This window comes from Dermacentor andersoni, chromosome 1, assembly GCF_023375885.2.
Source record: "Dermacentor andersoni chromosome 1, qqDerAnde1_hic_scaffold, whole genome shotgun sequence".
In the NCBI taxonomy this organism is placed as follows: domain Eukaryota; kingdom Metazoa; phylum Arthropoda; class Arachnida; order Ixodida; family Ixodidae; genus Dermacentor; species Dermacentor andersoni.
In genome coordinates, this window is record NC_092814.1 from 261,883,065 (window position 1) to 261,901,583 (window position 18,519).

Consider the following 18,519-nt stretch of genomic DNA (forward strand, 5'->3'; position numbering starts at 1 on the left):
GCGCCGACGCAGCATCGCCACAGATCGCACACAACTCTATGGGGAGACCGCAGTCACTTTCACTTCTGCCCGCTGCTGCACAGTAACTTGCGTTTTACACAAGATGGCAGCTGAATTATAGAAGTACGGCTTGCAATAACAATTCACGTCTACCACACATCCGAGCCAGCAGCGGCCGAATCAGTGTGAGCGAGAAAGTAGCCGGCGTTGAGGCAAAGTCTTGCAGTTTTTCTTGTGCCTTCTTCATTTTCTCCAAATCATCGGGTTGCATTAGTAGTGCTGGATTGCAGCATGAACACCGACCACTACCAAAAGCGCTTTCATTTGCGAAGCCTATTCCGCATCACGGGAGGGAGACTCCGGCAAGGCTCGGCACGGGTAGCAAACCATTGCCAACATCTTCCAAAGCTACCACGTACTTTTGAAGGTTTAAAACTTTTTCTGTTCGTCGAATTCATGGTTTGTAGCAAACTGAATTTGACCGTTTCGTGGCGACTTTCGCACGGTCGAGCAGACAACGGCAAAAATCCGCCAATAGCATGGTGTTATTACGGTTACGTGCCTCAGTCGGCGAATGGAATTGCGCATGGGGACTACTTTTTTGCTGGCTTTTTCTTCATAGCCATTCAGAGCACAGAGTAGCAGTGGCGCGAAAACTAAACGAGAAGAGTTGCACTTCCAAACAAGACCAAGATGGCTGCAATCGAAAACTTAGAACGGCAACAGCGCGTCACGGAAAAACGCCTTTTCTTACGCGTTCGACAGCAAAAATTCAGCCTGCCGACGCGATATAAAATGCCATTAAGACCAAAATATTGGCCCCAGATGTGTGAAAATTTTTGAGAGAATGCATCAGATACTGCAGAATTAAACATTTTTTTCAAAGAAGTGATTTTTTCGCCATTTTTTTCGGCTTCTAGGACCCGTACGGCTCCTTCCAGGCTACCCTGGAGACCGAACTTTTTTATTTTTTAAGATATCTGGATGAAATCCGCATATCCAGGGTACGTTACACCACAAAACTGTGAGGAACTGCAAATTTTCGTGAAGATTTGATTATTAGTTCCAAAGTTATTCAGGTCTAACTAGGTGGTTCATGTATATGCCTGAGGAAGAGCCTGGAGAAATCCCAGGACATCGTAGAAAGCTGAAATTCACCGTGATGACCCCTGACAGATATCCCAGGGGGCTACAAAACCATTTTCTTTAATTTCCCCTTCAAAAAATTTTAACAGTACTTTGAATTTGATGTAGCCATAATGAACACATTCGTCAAAAATTATTTGTTTATTATAAATTCACTGCACCAACTTTCAAAAAAACAAGAAGAAAAAAGCTAGTTACACACTGGCAAAGTCATTCAGGAACAGAAAAAAAAAGGCACACAAATCTGAAGAGCGGTTCTTGAGATGTCGAGTTCCCCAGCACCTTTACTAGCGAAAAAATCCATTCTGAGAAAGCAGGACACATGTTGAACACGTTTTATTAGAAAGCTCCTGCGGAACTTGTCATTAGGTTTTGCGGCTCCAGGCATACTCAATGTGTCGTATTCTCGACTGACGACAGCCCAACAGCACCGTTCCGCCGCTGCAACCGTCTATGCAATCAGCACTCACTGCAGAAGATCGGAAGCTCGATGCTCGTACAAATCGCATATTGCGCTTCCGTGCACTGAACATTTGCACTGTCTTGAACTTCGTTGGCGGCATCACATGCGACAAAGAACTAGCAAAATAAAAAAATAAAGCTGAGAAAATAATCTAAAAGATAGTGCAAGGCGATGAGCAGCTCGCAAGCAGAAGTCTGTTGAGGCGGACGGAGCAAGGGGGCAACAACGATGCGAGCGCAGCGGGTGCGGCATCGAAGGGAGCAGCCGCCGTCGCTGGCCGTGCAGCAGCCAATGGCAGGCGCGATTTAGCCCGCGGGAGTTGAACAGGTTGCTCCGGCGAATTAGTGCTCCGCATCGCATCGCGGGAAAGCACCTATATTGCCTCAACCGCGCCGACGATGCCATTTTGCAAGGCAGCAAAACAGAGACAAAGAATGCACGGTCAGAACGACACCAAGATGGCGCAGGCAGGGCGCATGGGCCGGGAATGGCGCGCGCACGAACTGACTTTATTTCGGCATTTGCGCATGTTTTATGGCCTCAAAAGTAGTGTTATTTTTTACGTTGTGGTTGAATTAGATGCTGATAGTTACAGAGCAGGTAGTTTATGAGACATACAACCCAAAAATATTGTTTTTCAAAAATTTACTTCGTCGCAATTTTTCGGTTTTCGAGGGCCGCATCCCCCCTTAAGGGGGGACACGGGTTGTGGCGACCAAAAATCTCGAAAAAATCTCGATTTTTTTTCTTGCATTTTTGGAATGTACAGCTATTATTGCATCTATATTGTTAATTTCATACCGATAACATCAGTATTTTAGCCGCAGTGACGCCTTATACGACATGTACTAGCTGAATTTCAGGCGGAACATGCGCTGAAACGGCATATTTTCCGAAACGCGCGCCTGCTCTTCCACGTGTGCTAGCGCGGACATCTTGGTCTCATTTGAAAGAGCCGACTTTTCCCTTCAAATTCCCGCCAGAACGGGCCCCATTCAGCCATTGGCCACTTATAAAATGCGCGGCAAAGAAAGGTACTAGAACGCCCTCCTATTCGTCACTCGGTGCACGTGACTTGAGCTTGCCTCCCGATTGGCGGAACTGCATGGCCATCGTCTGCTCCGCGCTTGGAGCCGCGCACTGAGATGCGCCATCTTGCCCCAGTGTCAACGCGATATCTGAAACGGAACGCAAATTTCGAACGCGGCACAAGTTTGGTGCGCAAAAAGTGGGACGGACACTCATCGAAAACTTCAAAAAACGCTGCTCAACACTGCAAAACGCTCAGGACGCCACAACCTCAGCGACCGATGCCGAAATCGTCGATGCAGCAACGGCAGGCCTAACGACCGCATCGGCTGCTGCGGATACTGTGACAAGTCCGCCAGCCGTTGACCCTTCGACCCAGCGCTCGCGTACGGCAAGATACGATCTACCGGACACCCTCCAAGCGGGAGGAGGAGGAAGCGAAAGCCAAAGCAAAGCTATCGGAGTTGTCTTCCGCTCCAGCGACGGAGAGGAAACGCGAGTGTGGGTGACAGCACCGACGATGCACTTCGCCCGCCTGATGGGACTACGTTTACGATTGTGGATTTGAGTGCCGTGAACACATTATTAACATTTGCGAACTGCAACATCTGCAGTGGTGCCTTATAAATCGTCCGAGACGAGCGGGAATATGGACTCGCTGTGAAGCTGCGTTTTATGTGCGCAAATTGTGGAGAGATTGCGTCGGTGTGGAGCTCGCCGCGCGTTCACAGTGCTGAACGAATGAAACCCTTTGCTGTGAACGTTTTGGCTACGCGTGCCATGCAGGCAGCGGAGAACCGACAGACCGCGCTCAATGACGTTTGTCTCGTTGATGGGCATCAGCCGTCGGGCTCTTCACACGAAAACGTGCCAGAGCTACGTGAAGACGAAGTTGACGCCAGCGGCCGATCGCGCGTCGCGTAATCTGACGAGCGACTGCGCGCGGTCGGTTCGCGAACTTTACGCCGAACTGAACGTGGGTCATACTGGGAACATCGCTGTGTGCAAGGGCAAAGGCCTCAAAGGACATAATGAAAGAACTATGTCTAAATCCGAGCGAGCAAAGTCGCACCCTCATGGCCGAGAAATATAGGCGTCAAATGACAGCATCAGCCAAGAAATGCAAAGCATCACAAAATTTGCGCCAGTCCCTCAAAAAGCGGCACACCGGAGCTGGGAGTCAGCAGGACTACATGCCTGGTGCCTACTGAGCTGTTACAGCTGTAAATTTGTAAATAAAGTAGGGTTTTGCACGTTTTCTCACTTTTCTCAAAACATGTTTTTGGGTCACTTCACTAGACTGTCGAAGTGATATCTCATGATCTAGAACAGCTAGAGCACTAATTCTTTCTTTAGCAGAAAGCCTAATCTACATATTACAAAGTGCTGAGAGCAGAATTTCAAATTTGTGCGTATGTATATTTCCATTTTATGAATTTTCTTTTGGTGTGGTAGCCTTAGGTCAAGGAAAGAATTTTGATCACCTGCAGAATGGCTAATTAAAATTTCATTTGAAAACTTTTTGCAGCATTGCAGTTATTGCACATTATAGTATCTAGCTATGCAATAATATTCAATTTCTGCTCAGCAGTTTTGTTTCCATTGTCTCCGGAAACAATAGAGTGGCAGCACCGTCAATCTCCTGAACTAATGAACTTACAAGAAAGATTATTGCATATTTGAAATCAGCACGAAAAACTAAGTAAGCTTGTATATTTTCATCAGATTTGGCCATAAGATGCAGGTAATAATCTCCACAACCCATGTCCCCCCTTAAGACTCATCAATTTTACTTTAGCTTACCTGGGGGGGCATAGGAGGGCCTACACGTCCTGTGGGGAAGTTAGCAGCCGCCATGGCAGGTGGTGTTGCAGCAGTGGGAGGGGTGCCCCTGGCTAGATAGTCCAAGGTTGGGGTTGCACCAGTTGCAGCACGGGGTGCCGCAGCTGTGGGAGGTGGTGGCCCCGGTGGGGATTGCGGCCACTGGCGCACAGGGGCTGCCTGTGCAGGTGGGGCCTGCTGGGACTGCTGCGACAGCGGTGAAGGCTGAGGCTGCAGCTCGGCACTCCCTGGGGCACCCCACGCCTTGCGCCCACGTTCCTCCCTGTCCATGTAAGCAGAGGCCTGTGTAGGAGGTGGCTCTCGGCCAGCACGCTGCTGGCCTGGCTGTTGCCCAGACGACGCATCCCAGCCAGGCTCCCGACTGCGGCTTGGGGGAAGCTTCGGTCCTGCTGGTCCCGGAGGCCTACACTCGCCTTTGTCGGAACCCTTCATGGCCACAGGCTTGCCACTTTCAGACACTGGCATAATGTCAGACCCTTTGGAAGCTGCACCCCTACTGGTGCCCCCAGCATCATCTTCGTCACTGAACACCAGCTTAGCACTGCAAAAAAGAAAGGTACTTTCTAAGTCCACACAAAAAACAGCTTCAGTGTTGTCTTGCAATTAATGAGAGCTTTATCTAAGTTGCAATGCACCACCATTTGCTTCCTTTGTAGCTCAAAGCATATAAGCGGATTTACCTGCAAACTACCTGAAGCTGTGAGAGTCATGAATATACGCACTATAACCAAAGCAACATTTTTCAATGACTGCACACATGGTAAACACAGTTGAACCTCACAATAACAAAATCAGCAAAGAACGCGAAAAGAATTCACTTTTGCGAGAATTTCGCTGTTGCAAAATGAGACAGCACAGATAGGCAATGCGTCGCAGAGCGACACTTTGTTGCCAAATTTTCATTAGCCTACTTTGGGAAGCTTGGTCGAGGATATAGAACTGCATTGCAGACAGTACAAAGTGCAATGCATGCGTCTATCAGCTGTGGCAGCACTGGCGTAAAGCAGTATTCGGAGATACTATAACTTTTGCGAGATTTCACATAACTCGGCACAGGACGCAGAGTAACAGTGCTCTATGCATGCAGCAGCATTTCTCCAGCACATGCTGTCGCCGTAGGCGCCGACGCATCCAGGCCAGAGTGCGAAAGTCATCTTATTTCATACACCAGAAAGCAATTGATAGAAATTACGGACCCCTTGCGCAAATCTACGACAGGTGCCGAATCCATACGCGATGTCTGTCAGGTGGCACCAAAACTAGCATTCTTAAAGCAAGGGATGCATATTCCCGGACAATCGCTCAATCACGGCCCAACGTGTGGCATCCATGCTGCGATCGCCATCCCAAGCGCCATGAACAATTCCACGTCTGTGGGCCATGGACAGCGCAATGCTGTCCGAAAAGCAAATTCAACAAATGAGCAGGCCATGCACTGTGGTGCCAAAACGAATGTGATGGTCGCAACGTTGATACGACCTCACAATTTAAGTGAAGCCTCCAAGATCAGCATTTGCAATTAAATCTGAGGCACAGTTCTGCGACTAAGGCAAGGCCTCAGGGATTACCATCTAGCACGTAATCTCCGAGGCCGTACTTGACGTGGCTTGATGCTGCTCTTCAGCCGTACGGATCACGCGTGGCCATCCTATGGCAATGGTGGCAGGAAATGGCACCAAAAATTACCCTTGGTCGCCTTATCAGGTGCATACTATGTCATACATTCAGAGACACAGAAGCAACGGAGTGCTGTTTTTGACACGTGTGGCTTTTAAACTGGGCTCCAATGCATGCGGCAATATGCGTGTTTTTGTTGTTGGCTCTTTCATTCTTACTTTTAAGGGGAGAGTTTTTCCATGTGGATGCCATATAATGCTTGATCCTAGATATAGGCAGTTCGCTGCAAGAAGTGCCCCCTCGCCGTCGGCAAACCCATGCCGCTTGCTACTGAGAGGCTGGCTTTCCCAAAGTTTAGATATTTAGTGCCCAAGTGTGCTTTACAGGCGAAGTTTTGCAATCAGCAGGATATTATCACAAAATTGAGCATTATATATTACATATTTTTAGATTAGATAGAAACAAATGCTGAAAACAGTGTTTGCTCCTGCACAGCCAGAATATATTCGATTTGATTTGAACATTTGCATCCAATGGAATCTTCAAACATTTTCGAACATCTCTTTTCGGAACCAAATTCGAATATTAAAAGTATAGTACAGTAGAACCCCGCTGTTACGTTCCTCACTGCTGCGTTTTCCCGGCTGCTACGTCGTTTTCATCCGGTCCAGGCATAGCTTCCATAGGATCCAATGTATAAGGAACCCCGCTGTTACGTTGTAGCTGTGAAAACGTTCCCGCATGATACGTCGCAACTTAGCACCCCGAACCCGCCTGGGCTAAAGTAGACAACGCGCTCCAACCGCCATTTTGGCTTTTGACGAGTTTTGGCTGGGCTTGGCCGGGCTTGGCTATGGAACTGGCTGCAAGAAGCCGCACGCCAGTTCGAGAGGCCGCATGAGGCCGCCACTAAGTGGCCATTCGTGAAAAATGATCTTACTATCATCACTGTGATTACGATCACCGCTTGGTTGTTGGACGGGTCGACTCACGGAGGAAGGAAACTCGGGAGAGGCCCTGACGTCACTCTTTGTGAAGCTAAAGTGAAACCGGAAGTTGGCGTTGCTCGTGGCGTTGCTCCGCCTATCGGGCCTGCTCTCTTCTCTTGTTTACGTTTCTCCCATGCCGCGCTGCGCGCAACCGGGCAGCTCGGACGCGCGCGCTCCGCAGCAATACTAAACAATCGTTAGCACGTTAGCATGATTACGCCAAAGAGGGCAAAATTTCCCGCGGATATTCGTTCGTCCGTTGCCATTGCCGTGGCGCGGTGACGACAAGGAGCACGAGCCGCATGATGCCTGGGAGCTGCCAAATCCTAGCTTTGGAGAAGCCGTCGCGGCTCTCGACCTCCTCCGCAGGTACGTCGCACCTCACAGCGACGCTGACAGCAATGCGGCCTTCCAGGGTATTGAGAAACGTGTGGCGATTTATAGCGAGCGAAAGAAACGGCAAGCCACCATTCTAGACTTTTTTAAGTCCTAAGCGCACTCTGTGGAAATAAATTGTCTATAGTTGAAGCTGCACTTTTTTCATTCATTTTCGGAGCTTTCCTCACTGTTGCGTTTTCCCGGCTGTTACGTTTTTTTCCCCCGGTCCGGTGAAAAACGTATGAACGGGGTTCCACTGTAGATAACATTCGAAGTACTGGACTTTTCGCCTGCCTTTTCTTTCGCAGGCGTGGGTTTCACAGAGCCCATTTGAGAACCACTGCCTTAGCCAATTAAATGGACACCAGGTGTGAGATCGTTTGCAAGCTCTGAATTGAAGGCAGGGCACATGAAGGAAAGTGTGGCCAATGTGAAGATATCGACACGGTAAAAAAGTATCTTTTATTGCTAACTCAGAAAACAATGAAATTGCCCAATAATTCGGACATTTTTATGACCCCTTCTGCACACAGAAACATTACAGAAAAATGGAACCGATTACAAAGCTTTCAAAAATGCAATTGATTAAGGGGGGACACGGGTTGTGGCGACCAAAAATCGCGAAAGAAACTATTTTTTTATTGCATTTTTGGAATGTACAGCTATTATTGCATATATATTGTTAATTTCATACCGATAACATCAGTATTTTAGCCGCAGTGACGCCTTATACGACATGTACTAGCTGAATTTCAGGCGGAACCTGCGCTGAAACGGCATATTTTCCGAAACGCGCGCCTGCTCTTCCACGTGTGCTAGCGCGGACATCTTGGTCTCATTTGAAAGAGGCGACTTTTCCCTTCAAATTCCCGCCAGAACGGGGCCCATTCAGCCATTGGCCACCTATAAAATGCGCGGCAAAAAAAGGTACTAGAACGCCCTCCTATTCGTCACTCGGTGCACGTGACTTGAGCTTGCCACCCGATTGGCGGAACTGCATGGCCATCGTCTGCTCCGCGCTTGGAGCCGCGCACTGAGGTGCGCCATCTTGCCCCAGTGTCAACGCGATATCTGAAACGAAGCGCAAATTTCGAACGCGGCACAAGTTTGGTGCGTAAAAAGTGGGACGGACACTCATCGGAAACTTCAAAAAACGCTGCTCAACACTGCAAAACGCTCAGGACGCCACAACCTCAGCGACCGATGCCGAAATCGGCGATGCGGCAACGGCAGGCCTAACGACCGCATCGGCTGCTGCCGATACTGTGACAAGTCCGCCTGCCGTTGACCCTTCGACCCAGCGCTCGCGTACGGCAAGATACGATCTACCGGCAACCCTCCAAGCGGGAGGAGGAGGAAGCGAAAGCCAAAGCAAAGCTATCGGAGTTGTCTTCCGCTCCAGCGACGGAGAGGAAACGCGAGTGTGGGTGACAGTACCGACGATGCACTTCGCCCACCTGATGGGACTACGTTTACGATTGTGGATTTGAGTGCCGTGAACACTTCATTAACATTTGCGAACTGCAACATATGCAGTGGTGCCTTATAAATCGTCCAAGACGAGCGGGAATACGGACTCACTGTGAAGCTGCGTTTTATGTGGCAAATTGTGGAGAGATTGCGTCGGTGTAGAGCTCGCCGCGCGTCCACAGTGCTGAACGAATGAAACCCTTTGCTGTGCACGTTTTGGCTACGCGTGCCATGCAGGCAACGGAGAACCGACAGACCGCGTTCAATGACGTTTGTCTCGCTGATGGGCATCAGCCGTCGGCCTCTTCACACGAAAACGTGCCAGAGCTACGTGAAGACGAAGTTGACGCCAGCGGCCGATCGCGCGGCGCGTAATCTGACGAGCGACTGCGCGCGGTCGGTTCGCGAACTTTACGCCGAACTGAACGTGGGTCGTACTGGGAACATCGTTATGTGCAAGGGCAAGGGCCTCAAAGGACATAATGAAAGAACTATGTTGAAATCCGAGCGAGCAAAGTCGCACCCTCATGGCCGAGAAAGATAGGCGTCGAATGACAGCATCAGCCAAGAAATGCAAAGCATCACAAAATTTGCGCCAGTCCCTCAAAAAGCGGCACACCGGGGCTGGGAGTCAGCAGGACTACATGTCTTGTGCCTACTGAGCTGTTACAGCTGTAAATTTGTAAATAAAGTAGGGTTTTGCACGTTTTCTCACTTTTCTCAAAACATGTTTTTGGGTCACTTCACTAGACTGTCGAAGTGATATCTCATGATCTAGAACAGCTAGAGCACTAATTCTTTCTTTAGCAGAAAGCCTAATCTACATATTACAAAGTGCTGAGAGCAGAATTTCAAATTTGTGCGTATGTATATTTCCATTGTGTGGCGCGGTGGCGTAGAGGTAGAACACCCGCCTCGCGTGCAAGAGGTCCGTGGTTCGAATCCCGGTGCCGGCAATTTTCCACCGGATTAAAAAAAAAAAAAAAATCCGCGTGTTGATAAAATTGCACAAACAGGCCTGGAGTGTGGCCTGATCCCGGTGACCAGAACCGGTAACGCACTCCCTCACCAGAGCAGGATTGGCCACCCTGGTGCAGTACTTGGCCACAACCTCCTATATGAACACAACAATCAAACCCCGGCCCTCAGTCCCCAGCAGCTGCGAAGCTACTGACCACGGCGGCGGTCAGACCTGCGACGCTGCAGAGGGTGCTAAGAATCACTGGCTCCGGACAGGCCGCCATTGGAATATGAACCTGGCAACGTTTAACGCTAGAACGTTATCTAGTGAGGCGAGTCTAGCAGTGCTATTGGAGGAATTAGAGGGCAGTAAATGGGATATAATAGGGCTCAGTGAAGTTAGGAGGCCAAAAGAAGCATATACAGTGCTAAAAAGCGGGCACGTCCTGTGCTACCGCAGCCTAGAGGAAAGAAGAGAACTAGGAGTCGGATTCCTGATTAATAAGAATATAGCTGGTAACATACAGGAATACTATAGCATTAACGAGAGGGTTGCAGGTCTTGTTGTTAAACTTAATAAGAGGTACAAAATGAAGATTGTACAGGTCTACGCCCCTACATCCAGTCATGATGACCAGGAAGTCGAATGCTTCTATGAAGACGTGGAATCGGCGATGGGTAGAGTGAAAACCAAATACACTATACTAATGGGCGACTTTAATGCCAAGGTAGGCAAGAAGCAGGCTGGAGACAAGGCAGTGGGGGAATATGGCATAGGCACTAGGAATAGCAGGGGGGAGTTATTAGTCGAGTTTGCGGAACAGAATAATATGAGGATAATGAATACTTTCTTCCGCAAGCGGGATAGCCGAAAGTGGACGTGGAGGAGCCCGAACGGCGAGACTAGAAATGAAATAGACTTCATACTCTGCGCTAACCCTGGCATCATACAAGATGTGGACGTGCTCGGCAAGGTGCGCTGCAGTGACCACAGGATGGTAAGAACTCGAATTAGCCTAGACCTGAGGAGGGAACGGAAGAAACTGGTACATAAGAAGCCGATCAATGAGTTAGCGGTAAGAGGGAAAATAGAGGAATTCCAGATCAAGCTACAGAACAGGTATTCGGCTAGGAAGAGGACCTTAGTGTTGAAGCAATGAACGACAATATTGTGGGCATCATTAAGAAGTGTGCAATGGAAGTCGGTGGTAACTCGATTAGGCAGGATACCAGTAAACTATCGCAGGCGACGAAAGATCTGATCAAGAAACGCCAAGGTATGAAAGCCTCTAACCCTACAGCTAGAATAGAACTGGCAGAACTTTCGAAGTTAATCAACAAGCGTAAGACAGCTGACATAAGGAAGTATAATATGGATAGAATTGAACATGCTCTCAGGAACGGCGGAAGCCTAAAAACAGTGAAGAAGAAACTAGGAATTGGCAAGAATCAGATGTATGCGTTAAGAGACAAAGCCGGCAATATCATTACTAATATGGATGAGATAGTTCAAGTGGCTGAGGAGTTCTATAGAGATTTATACAGTACCAGTGGCACCCACGACGATAATGGAAGAGAAAATAGTCTAGAGGAATTCGAAGTCCCAAAGGTAACGCCGGAAGAAGTAAAGAAAGCCTTGGGAGAAATGCAAAGGGGGAAGGCAGCTGGGGAGGATCAGGTAACAGCAGATTTGTTGAAGGATGGTGGGCAGATTGTTCTAGAGAAACTGGCCACCCTGTATACGCAATGCCTCATGACGTCGAGCGTACCGGAATCTTGGAAGAACGCTAACATAATCCTAATCCATAAGAAAGGGGACGCCAAAGACTTGAAAAATTATAGACCGATCAGCTTACTGTCCGTTGCCTACAAAATATTTACTAAGGTAATCGCAAATAGAATCAGGAACACCTTAGACTTCTGTCAAGCAAAGGACCAGGCAGGATTCCGTAAAGGCTACTCAACAATAGATCATATTCACACTATCAATCAGGTGATAGAGAAATGTGCGGAATATAACCAACCCTTATATATAGCTTTCATTGATTATGAGAAAGCGTTTGATTCTGTCGAAACCTCAGCAGTCATGGAGGCATTAAGGAATCAGGGTGTAGACGAGCCGTATGTAAAAATACTGAAAAATATCTATAGCGGCTCCACAGCCACCGTAGTCCTCCATAAAGAAAGCAACAAAATCCCAATAAAGAAAGGCGTCAGGCAGGGAGATACGATCTCTCCAATGCTATTCACAGCGTGTTTACAGGAGGTATTCAGAGACCTGGATTGGGAAGAATTGGGGATAAAAATTAATGGAGAATACCTTAGTAACTTGCGATTCGCTGATGATATTGCCTTGCTTAGTAACTCAGGGGACCAATTGCAATGCATGCTTACTGACCTGGAGAGGCAAAGCAGAAGAGTGGGTCTAAAAATTAATCTGCAGAAAACTAAAGTAATGTTTAACAGTCTCGGAAGAGAACAGCAATTTACAATAGGCAGCGAGGCACTGGAAGTCGTAAGGGAATACATCTACTTAGGGCAGGTAGTGACGGCGGATCCGGATCATGAGACGGAAATAATCAGAAGAATAAGAATGGGCTGGGGTGCGTTTGGCAGGCATTCTCAGATCATGAACAGCAGGTTGCCATTATCCCTCAAGAGAAAAGTGTATAATAGCTGTGTCTTACCAGTACTCACCTACGGGGCAGAAACCTGGAGGCTTACGAAAAGGGTTCTACTCAAATTGAGGACGACGCAACGAGCTATGGAAAGAAGAATGATAGGTGTAACGTTAAGGGATAAGAAAAGAGCAGATTGGTTGAGGGAACAAACGCGAGTTAATGACATCTTAGTTGAAATCAAGAAAAAGAAATGGGCATGGGCAGGACATGTAATGAGGAGGGAAGATAACCGATGGTCATTAAGGGTTACGGACTGGATCCCAAGGGAAGGGAAGCGTAGCAGGGGGCGGCAGAAAGTTAGGTGGGCGGATGAGATTAAGAAGTTTGCAGGGACGGCATGGCCGCAATTAGTACATGACCGGGGTTGTTGGAGAAGTATGGGAGAGGCCTTTGCCCTGCAGTGGGCGTAACCAGGCTGATGATGATGATGATGATGATGATGATGATGATATTTCCATTTTATGAATTTTCTTTTGGTGTGGTAGCCTTAGGTCAAGGAAAGAATTTTGATCACCGGCAGAATGGCTAATTAAAATTTCATTTGAAAACTTTTTGCAGCATTGCAGTTATTGCACGTTATAGTATCTAGCTATGCAATAATATTCACTTTCTGCTGAGCAGTTTTTTTTCCATTGTCTCCGGAAACAATAGAGTGGCAGCACTGTCAGTCTCCTGAACTAATGAACCTACAAGAAAGATTATTGCATATTTGAAATCAGCACGAAAAACTAAGTAAGCTTGTATATTTTCATCAGATTTGGCCATAAGATGCAGGAAATAATCTCCACAACCCATGTCCCCCCTTAAGCTTACCAATTACTGCAACATGAAAGTAACTGAACAATTACTACAATGTAACTGATTACGTTACTTTCCTCCCTACTTTTATTACCATTGCACAAATGCAATAAATATATAATGAGCTGACCTGGCCCTGTTAATGCATCCTCCGCAGATACAGAGCTGGCCTGTCATACAGGTTGTGTTATCTTCACTATGAATTGTTTGTCGAAATTCGGTAATTTTTCCTTGTTTTTCTTTATCAGGACATCTGCAGCGACACTGAAAACACACTCAATGTGGGTGCTGGAGAGAAGGTGTGTGTAGCAACGTAAAAGCACCTTGCACAAGAGGTTGTTGTTACTCAATGCCATGTTGCTCGGATCTATAAGTTTATGAAGCACAGCGCTTTAAAGGGGCCCTGAACCACTTTTTATCTAAGTCAAGAAAGGCATCTGAAGTTACAATATACTATTTCAGAATAAATTTGCAAAAATACTTTCAGATTCACGCACTACGTAGACGTCAACTAAAGTTGAGTCAAATTTTTTAGTCACTTCGAATCATACTTTTTTTCTTGGAATTATTTCCAAAATGTATGAATGAGGTTCTGCATTTCCATGGCTATGGATGCTCAATTAATTTCCAAGATGATGACAGCATGCTTAAGGGGAGATGCTACTCGAAGACACTTTTTCTTCAATTTTTGACTTAGAGCTATGAAACTCCACCTATTAATTTAGTTTTTCATGCTGATTTCAAACCTGCAATTAGTTTCACTGTAAGTTGCATAGTTTTTGTTCTATTCGATGCCAATGTGCTAAATTGCACCTTTTTTAGCCCCCCTTTTTGTCACACATAACTTCCATAATCACAGATCATTGATGGCTCATTTTGATCCATATAAACTGTACAGTGCCAAAAACTAATTATAAAGTGCATACAAAATATGCTAATGATGTGAAAAATTTGAACCTGGCAAGTCTATATTTTCATGACACCACCATGTGGAAATTTTAATTTTTTTTGTAAATATTCGGCCAATATTTATGTTTGAGAGAGATAATGGCACTCCTCACGCTTCAGAGAAAATGTGTGCAGAATTTCAAATCCAAGCATCAGAAGTGCCAAAAACATGAGGGGCAAACTAAAAAAATTGCCCAAAATTTCATTTTGAGAAAAACGCGTTTGAAGTTATAATTGCATGTTTATTTACAAAAGAGGGCTTGAATTCCAATCAAATTTTGATGTAAAAGAAGAAAATTGTTCATAAAACAGCGACTGCCACTAGAAACTTCCTGCAGCGTATGTCTCTCCCTCACGGCGCTTGCGAGTGCACTCCTCAACACGTGCTTTTTTTGTCAGTGTGCGGCGATTTGCTCTCGCTTCCGCAGTCAGCTTCAAGGACATTTTTTTCTGCCTTGCTATGTCTTTGGATGTGCCAAGCTCCACCAGACTTTCAGATGGAAGCACGCCTAGTTCTTCGAGGACACGCTCAAAGCTGGTGTGCCCTCTGTTGAACCAGAGGACAGCCAAGGCAGTAGCCATTCCCACTACATACCGTGAGGCAAATCTCGTTTTGGGGCACAGAAGCCATATCTTGCTATTCAATGACTCCGCGGCATTTTGGGTTTTGCCTTGGATGCACCTGGCCAGCAACTTCTCATCGGTGAGCCGCTTGTAGATCGGCAGTATTGCCTTTCCCTGGGCCTTGGTCAGTAGCGGTGTGTGGGTTAGTGCAGGCTCACCCAACGCTTCAGCACGCCGGTGCTTGCACCAGGATGTTGCTCCTTCTGGACAATACTTATGGCTGCTAGCACCATCGGATGAGCATGAATGAAAAAATGAGGCCCAAATTGCTCTATACATTCCTTTCACGCTGCCCCTGTTGCTAGTAATAGCAACCTGATAGTAGGTCTGCAGCTTTAGGATAGCAGGCTCCTTCAGTTTCTCTCCTCTTGGCAGGGGTTCTTTTAGCTTCCGGAGAGCGGTTCCGAGGCGCTTTGCCACGTGATTAGTGCAATCTTCTTTTTCAATAAGGACACCACTGTAGACATTGGCCTCTACCACTGCTGCATAGGCTTTCGAGTCCCCGTCGCTAAGAAACTTTCTGAAATACAGTGGTGTGTCGTAAGATCGGCTCCTCTGCCATATACGCACTGCTGCTTCCGTCTCCATAGCATGGGACGAACAGTCTACATTCTTTTCACACACAGGGCCATGAAATGCCTGCCAGACTTCTTCCTCATGTGGCAGGACCCTGTGCCGGCTGCAGGCAAGGCAGTAGTTCGAAAGGACCTCGAAGTCCAGGCAAAGGCCGGTGTCCACGGAAACAACTGTCCCAATGCCGTTGTGGCTTTTATGGCCGCGTTTATGCCATGTGCCATCATACATCACAGCAATATTATCCCCGCCGGCATCTCTCTTTGTAATCTCCCGCGATTTCCGGAGATTTTCGGAGACTGCACTCATCGCAGCATCGTGTACCTTCCGGCTGATTGCAGCGAAAGATTTGTGATGCATCGGTTTGTGAAGTCCAATCACTGATGAAAACCGCACTAGCTGCTCATACCCAATTCCTATCGAACGGGCCGCCACAGCAGCTTTGACGTTGATGGCGAAGCTTTCACGCGAGCTCCCGCTGTCATAGTCTCGGCGCGCACCTTTGCTGGTGTCCCTGCACGCCGCAACTCGCCGCGATGTATAAGTTGCGGAAAGAACACTTTTTGGGCACGCACAGTTCTCGCACTGCAGCTCCAGGAACGTAGCGAGTCCTTTGCGCTTCGTGGCCGGTTCCCGGACACGAAGTTCAGAGCGCTGGCATGTTGGGCAAGTCGCGCCGCTCACAAGAATGTTGAGCGCTGCCAAATCAGTAATGAATGATGACACCCCATCATGCGCTCTTTCCTCAGCTTGGAAATGTCCAATCTTCTTTTCCGACGCACTCACGTATTCTAAGGCCGCTTCAAACTCGCCGGAGGCATCCGTAACACGGGCGGGATCGGCACCGCTTGCGCTAGGCCTAACCGCCGTGGCGGCCGTGGATCGAGTTGTCGCTGGACGAGCCTTTGCCTTAGATTTCCGCCGGCGACCTCGATATTTGTGCACCGAACGGTGTTTCACTCCATGATGACTGCGCTTGCTTGGTCCCGCTTCGTCCATGACGAAGATATAGTTGCCGAACGATCGTCACTCTGAAGCGCACCTCGACGACACATGGAGCCAGCAAGTAGGCTTCGCCACATGTACGCGCATGATGGCCAATGGCGTTTCCCGATTCGTACCACGTGATTTAAAAACCAGTCGCAGCGCTCGGAAAACGCGGCAATAGCATGCTTTTCTTTATTATTTCTAGCGCTGTAGACGCCCAGGCAACCATGGCGATTCAGAGAATGAGGCTTGGCCGATCTCCTCACGCGATCAGCAACAGCGAGGAACCGCGCGATGGCGGCGGCGAGACGCTCGAAGACAGCGTACTTTCGGTTTTTTAATAGCCACCTTGTGCTCTTTAAATGCATTTTTAATCTATTTCCCATTTAAATTCAGCTTTGATTTTTATTTTCATAAAAGTAGAGGTACTAAACTTGACAAAACAAGTAAAAACAAAAAATGGATAATTTTCGAAAAAAACCGCGATTTTCGACCCGCATCTCCCCTTAAGGTTTTGCTTTATTTACTAGCAAGCCTGCATGTTGGCAACAAGCCTTTCGTTATTGGGCATCCTTTGGCGCATGCTGGATACAATTTCCCGTTACAATTCCATTTCACAGCATGGTGGCAGAGGACTGGTCTTTGAGCGCTTAGTGCAGCCCTTGCACCAAGCTCCACCAATTGAAACTGCTACAGTGGAACCTTGTTCATACGTTTTTTACCGGACCGAGGAAAAAAAAACGTAACAGCCGGGAAAACGCAACAGTGAGGAAAGCTCCGAAAATGAATGAAAAAAGTGCAGCTTCAACTATAGACAATTTATTTCCACAGAGTGCGCTTAGAATTTAAAATACAGTTAAACCTGGATATAACGAAGTTGACAAAAGCTCGCAATTTTTCGTTACATGCAGGTTTTCGTTACATGCAGGTTTCGCGTGAAGGTTCGTACGAATGATGCAGAAACGAAACCAAATAGCTCAATATATCCGTGAAGGTGAACTCACCCTTCAATCATTTATTTTACACTAAAAAACTGCGTAATTTCCGCTTGCTTCTTCGGCACGAGTGTAGGCACAACACGCCGCTCCAAAGAGGCTAAATCGTGTAGAGCTCCTTCATCGTCGAGCGAGCCGACGAAACGGCGCATAACGTCCATTGTGTTCATCACCTCCTTTGCAGTAAGCACGTCACACGGATCTGCCTCACAAGCACCATCATCACCGCCATCCGGATTTTGCACGCTTTCAGCTACTGCTGCATCAGACATTTCTTCTGTAGTCACGGCGGCGTTGTCGGCAAACAAAAAGTCAGTCAGTTCAACGTTGTCGGGTACACCACCGTTAGTACATAGCTCGTTCCACGCCTCGGCCACATTGGACGGAGTAGAAAGGTCTTCCTCCTCCTCGTCGGCACCAGCCCGTGCGTTTTTGGCTATTCCGGCCTTTAAAAAGCAATTCGCGATAACTTCTGCCCTGACCTCTTGCCAGGAGGCAGCAAGCATCTCGACTGCTTGATAAATGTCGATCTTCATCTCCCGTTCCAGACGGATGTCGAGAAGTATTTTCAGGATTAGTCGGCGCCGGTAACAGCATTTAAAACTGTTAATGACCCCTTTGTCCAGGGGTTGTATTAGGGACGTGCAGTTGGCCGGGAAGTAATGCAGTTCGATGTTCGACAGCTGCAGGCCCTCGACGTGGTGCGCCGAGCAATTGTCCAGCAGTAGGCAAACTTGACGGCCTTGCCGCTTGACGTCCTGGTTAAATTCCTTTAACCACTCAGAAAATATTGGCCGAGTCATCCACGCTTTGGAATTCGCCACATACTTCACGGGCATACGCTTCGTTCCCTTAAAACACCTGGGACGGGCACTTTTGCCGACAACTAGCGGGACTCGCTTGTCTGTGCCGTCGAGGTTGGCACACAGCAGAATCGTTATGCGGAGCTTGCTCTGCTTTCCACCGCGGCAGTCATCGCCTTTTAACGCTAGCGTGCGGCCCGGAAGCATTTGATAAAA

The 18,519-nt window shown here is 47.7% G+C and overlaps 2 protein-coding genes across 7 annotated transcripts in view; both read right to left on the reverse strand.

Moving 5' to 3' along the window:
• Positions 1–18,519, reverse strand: part of LOC126548145 (uncharacterized) — a 239,071-nt gene that overhangs the window by 175,725 nt on the left and 44,827 nt on the right. For all 6 annotated transcript variants that reach the window (XM_050196263.3, XM_055063733.2, XM_050196266.3 and 3 more), the window contains exon 9: positions 4,442–5,021. In XM_050196263.3, coding sequence (XP_050052220.2) covers positions 4,442–5,021 — 580 coding nt within the window. The remainder of the gene's footprint in view (positions 1–4,441; positions 5,022–18,519) is intronic.
• LOC126548156 (uncharacterized) lies at positions 14,543–17,016 on the reverse strand. The gene has a single exon (XM_050196282.3). It carries the CDS (start codon positions 16,515–16,517, stop codon positions 14,643–14,645), a length of 1,875 nt encoding a protein of 624 aa, XP_050052239.2. The 5' UTR covers positions 16,518–17,016; the 3' UTR covers positions 14,543–14,642.